Source organism: Notolabrus celidotus, chromosome 1 (assembly GCF_009762535.1).
Source record: "Notolabrus celidotus isolate fNotCel1 chromosome 1, fNotCel1.pri, whole genome shotgun sequence".
NCBI classification, from domain to species: Eukaryota; Metazoa; Chordata; class Actinopteri; order Labriformes; family Labridae; genus Notolabrus; species Notolabrus celidotus.
In genome coordinates this window covers 32,381,452-32,386,955 of record NC_048272.1, presented here as the reverse complement: position 1 = coordinate 32,386,955, position 5,504 = coordinate 32,381,452, and the positions used below count along the sequence as shown (strand labels likewise).

Sequence of the window (5,504 nt, the reverse complement as noted above, 5' to 3'; positions counted from 1 at the left end):
GGCATGCAAGAAAGACATCCTTCCTTAGGTTACTGCCTGCTTGTTGGTAATCCATGTAAATTACAGTATTTATCCTTTTTACTTTGATAGTCCTGAGAAAGTAAAATAGATACTACTAGGACATTTTTCCAGACTTTTACAATCCTTTATCAGAGTACCATAAAGTACCTTGCAGATCTCTTACTAAAAATGCACTTTCTGGATTTTACCATTTGGCAAGAGTCACATGCCAATAAGAGAACCATCTGATGTGATTAACTCTGTTTTCAGTCTGAATGCACTGTTTAGTATCGAGAAAACAAAGACTGAAATTGTGATAACACATCTACACTGATGAAACAACTTGTGAAAAAACAGGAAGCTCATTATGTGATCAGGAGACTTCAAGTTTTAACTTTTTTTTCAAGCCTTCCTCTTAAAGGTGCAAAAAAAAGATGTTGATTGAAAGCATGCTGGTGATAAATATATGTTGAACTGTCTTGTGACACTTCATGTTTTGCAAAGAAGTTGTGCAATGTTCTTATAGGTGTCAACTATTTTCCATATCAGCTGCCCCTCTTTCACTGTTCATGGTTTAAGCAAGCTGTTAAGGTTTACTGAAATATCTTTTAATTGAGGATTGAAATGTTTTATTGTAAGCTCAAACATGATGATATTAGTGCTGATGGGGACATGCTGAGGTAGCATCCAGTCTCCTTGATCAGAATCTAGACAAGATACAACCAGAGGAACAAAGGAGTTGTTGCTACTTTGTGAGATCCTTATAATCCAGTCCAGATTGGAGGTCAAAGTCGTCCAATCCAGCAGTGTGAGTTTATCATCACAGTGCAGGGTCAGGTGTGTGTGTGCCTCATTGCCCCTGATCTGGAGCAGGTGTGGGAAGTTGATACATACTTGGGCTTCAGTTCCCTGTGCTGACTCATTAGCTCACCTTTAGAGTAAATGAGAGGATCTCTGCATTGTATTGTTTTCCTAAGCACCATAAATCCCTGGTAACATTGCCCTCTCTCTTTAGATCTATAAGAAAATAGTTAGTTGAAGCTGGGCTGGTCTTTACCCCAGTTTTTTGGTTTTCGTCGAATGCATCTCTAGCAGCCCTTTTAGTTTTGTTGAAATGTTTTCCTGGGTCACCCTCATATCTTGGTACCAGTCAGTTGCTCTGCAGCGGTGGTTTAGTTTCTCTCTTATCATTGTAAAGCTTTGTTTAGGTTCTGGAGTCTCTTGGGTTCAGCCTTCTTTATCTTGGTTTTCCCCTCTCCCTCTGATTGTTTGTGATTTTTGTGGTTATTCCTTTTTGACTGTAGGACATAAAATCCACACGTTATACAAACAAGTGATTTTATAGTTGCATAGACAATACACAGTCTTTAGTTCATCACTGGGAGCTGTGGATGCTTTATGGTGAATTACAGCTAAACGTCTCTGTGCTGTGGGCTGGTAATTTGGAAAGACATGTCATATCAACCCATTCACACCACAGTTACACACTGATATCAGACGCTGCTGTGTGAAGCCCCCATCAATACTAACTAATCCCATCCTCACACAGCTGGAACAGCCACCAGGGGCATTCATTTCATTTTACTTGTTTTTATGGCTCTCCAAACAGCCTTGCTCCTCAATACATCTTAGATCTCCTGTCATTTTGTGTTTCAGCTCAATCGCTGAGGTCCTTAAATGCTTCCATTTAAATGTTCCTCTTGTGTCTCTCACAAAGAGAGAGAGCTTTCTTTTTTTATGCCCCTGAACTCTGGACTCTCATCTCTGGACAACAAAACGGTGAGCTTTATGGGTGTTTTTAAAACTAAACTTAAGACTAACCTTTTTAATTTGTCTTTTGACATGGAGTAATTTAATTTTAGCCCTGGACTGCATTTTTACCCTTGTTACTGTCATTACCAATTATTCAAAATTGTTTGATTTCATTGGATTTTTTTTATTTTTTTACTTTACTTTATCTTATAAATCTGGTAATTATCTTATCTTCTTTTAATAACTTTATTGTAATAATTATTTTATCTTTATTTTTAAGTAGTTCGTATTACTATCCTCTATCTCATTTTAGTTTTATATCATTTTACCTCTTTATGTGGTTTCCTTTCTCTGTTCTTTTGTGAAGCACCCTGGGCTGAATGATTTAATGTATGGAAGGTTCTATGAGTTGAGTTGAGTTGAGAGTTGAGTGTGTATGCCATGTTCATGTCCTTAAGATCAAATTAAAGGTATGTTTTTTACTATTGCCACATTTAGCTCTTGTCTTAATTCTAATAAGTGATTCACTTAAGTTGAGGGTGGCTTGACTTTAAACAAAGCTTACACAGTCAGGGACATTCACTTGTTGAATAAATTGGCTTCATGTTTTCCTCTCACCGTTGTGGATTTTGTCCTCTTGATTTCAATAAGTACTTTAATTTTCTTACAACAGGTTTTTATTCTTGTGTGTGTTGCCTTCTGAGAATCCTTCTTTTTCTGTACCTTCCAAAGAACATTAATGTCCCTCTTTTCTAGGATGCTATATAAATGAGTTATTATTATCAATGATATGTAGCTTCAAATAAGAATAATAAAAATGGTTCAAGGGAAAAAGCACTCCTGATCTGGAGATACAGAGTTCTAAAACTTTACTACTTACAGTGGTTCATTTGTTTTCAGAGAAAAGGTTCATACTGTGTAAAGGTTTTAATGCAATTCAAGTAACATAAAGATAAATAGTACACATTATGTTAGCACTTAATACATTTATAATGAACTGTGAAATAAATCAGACAGACAGCTGTGATGTATTTGTGGATGCTTAAATGGCAGGCTTTGTAAGTAACAGGAAAGAGGAACAGAAAAAACGATCATTATACATATAATTTTGCACAAACACTCATGTGCATTGAACGTGAGAAAATGAAAACATGTTATAACGTTTCAAACTGAAGTCATACTCAGAGAAAAGAGGGAAGATGCTTTTCGCGACATGCAAAATTATAATGAGATCAAAACCTCAATCTGTTGTCAGCTCTGCGTCTGACCTCAAACTGACGCACAGACTTACTGACTGCCTGCTGGATCCCTGCCTCTCCACTAAGGACTCCGTTTCTGGTGTAGAAGACCTTGGCCAGAGATTCACTCATGGGGGAGGGTGTGTACTGCTGACACTGGTCACCGCCTAGACTTGCTGCACACTCCACTTTGTAGGAGAAGTAGAAAGTACCATGATCAAACGTGCAAAAGTAGCTCTTTGTCGCACTGTGCAGTTTAACTGAACACTCGCCTAGCAGATCACTGTCCCAATAAGAATCCTCATCATACACCGTTAACTTCAGTCTGTCATAAGAATTGATGGTGATTGGTCCGAATTCAAAAGTATTTGGCCATTCAGGGTTATCATCGTTACTTATGATGGCAGTACGAGAAACTTGATTACCATATCTCACCTCCACTGAACCATCTGTCTGAGTCGTCGTATCCCCATACAGACCCTTTGCATAGAGCTTGAACACTTTCAAAGTGGCCAGACCTTTCTTTGTGGGACAGCAGTTGGAGTTGAGGTTCTGGTTCCTGTTGCAAACACAAGCACAAGGATCCCTTTTGCTGCTTTGGTGCCCTATCTTACAGGTTTCTGAGCATTTCTTCAATACTGCGTTTTTCTTGATGTACGTCTCCACCTCATGCTTGAGTCCTACGCTTGCAAAGTGACCCAACGGCAGTATGGTGTGGAGGGGCTGAATGCTGTATCGGATTACCTCAGGTGTGTTTTTCAGTGAGTTGAGCCAATTTTGGCAGACAATGGGGTCTGAATGAAAGAAGACATTAGCTCCGTTAATGTTTCCTCCAATGATCTCAGTGAAGCGCTCACTAAACATGCTGCTAAAACTCTGATAATGACCTAACTCCCTCTTCTTTCGCTTACATTCTTCCACCATGGTCTTAATGCTGGCAGTGCTTGCAAAGCCAACAGAGGCCTCGACTGACAAACAGTCCTGGACGTCAGTTGTGGAAAATCCATTGATGGATGCCTTGCAGGTCCTCACAGAAGTGATTGATTTCATTTGCCCTCCCAGAACCACCTGTGTGATGTAATGTGTACCGAAGGTGTCGATGGTTCTGCGGTACAAATGTGCGGTTTGGGCTGAGTGCGGAGGAAGGGAGCTCACCACTGATTTAAAGTCACGACTCCAGGGAGGATTATTTTTCATTCTGTAGCTGTAGAGCACAAGAAGTACATCATTAATCTGAGTCTCACACCATCTCATGTTATTCACATTTACTTTTTATATTATTTGATGTCAGAAGAATCACCATCAATGAAAACAGCAACTCTAAAACAATGCATGTCTTAGTGAAATCAAACAGAGGTACAGACAAAAATCTGACCATCCTCACCTGTAGAAACTACATTGGACAGAATGGCTCATGAAGGTGTAGTGGTCCTGTTTCGACTTCTGCATGGAAAAGGTTGATTCTTTGGAGTGGGAACCTCCAAAGCCGAACCCAAGAGTGACAGAACCAGGCCCAGTGATGTCGAGGCCGTTCTTCCAGTTGTTGGACACTGCCGATGTGGATGCATTAACAAGGGTTTCCACTGAGTCGTAAACGGTGCTGGAGACTGTAGAACGGCACTTTGGGAGGACTCTCCAGTCCTCCACTGCAGCTGGGACCTTCTGGTTCTCTCTGTTCATGTAGGAGTTTCTGTACAGCTTGCAGGTGCCATTGCCAAGCTTCCACGTCTCAGTGTCGATGACATAGGCACCTTTCCGCTCCATTGTGACGATGTCGAAACCTTCCCCGCCCAGGTTGTAGCCAGGGACGAAGTGAGCCTTCTCACACTCCTTTGGAGTACCGACGAAGCCAACATTGTACGACGCACACAGGGGACTCCATGCCCAGCACAGGAGCAGGAGAAGCCACAGCTTTGCCATCTGTAGGGACGGTTTAACAATGAGGACCAGACTAAATTATATGAAAAATAATCAGTCAATCATCTGAGATCAATAGTTTTATTACATAATCAAAGTAAAGAAAAATGTGAATGATATCTAAACTCCAGCTATTAGTTCTACAAAACAAACGGTCGTCTTACCATGACAGCTGACGGTAAGCTCTGCTCAGACGCTTCCAGTATCTGGTTTATGTTGTGGTGTTCATGTGAAGGTGGAGTCAAGTATGATTCTCACCCATTTTATATTTAACCATCACACCAAAGATGGTAATAGAAAAACTGAAGTCTTCAGATCACGTCTTTGGACGTTTCAGCAATGAACGAATGATGCATGATGGGTGATATATTAAAATGCAGTGAGAAGATTCCTCTATACCACCAACTATCACTGCATAAAAGTCTGTCTGTCTGTAACTGCTCTGAATGTAAGAAAGTGTGTGCCCAGATGAATAACTGTTTCAACCCTTTTAAATGTGTTTACAAATAGGAGTAGAAAATTAATTATTAGATAAACATGTGGAACTTATGGATACATATGTCCTGGCATGAAGTGCCGTGTGCGTGTTATCCAAGT

The 5,504-nt window shown here is 40.1% G+C and overlaps 1 protein-coding gene across 1 annotated transcript; it reads right to left on the bottom strand.

The window, feature by feature from the left end:
- Positions 1-2,682: 2,682 nt before the first annotated feature.
- LOC117818030 (perforin-1-like) lies at positions 2,683-5,128 on the bottom strand. Its single transcript, XM_034690889.1, has 3 exons — positions 5,072-5,128; positions 4,375-4,910; positions 2,683-4,194 (listed from the first exon to the last, which is right to left on the bottom strand). Exons 1-3 carry the CDS (start codon positions 5,072-5,074, stop codon positions 2,985-2,987), a joined length of 1,749 nt encoding a protein of 582 aa, XP_034546780.1. The 5' UTR covers positions 5,075-5,128; the 3' UTR covers positions 2,683-2,984.
- Positions 5,129-5,504: the final 376 nt, after the last annotated feature.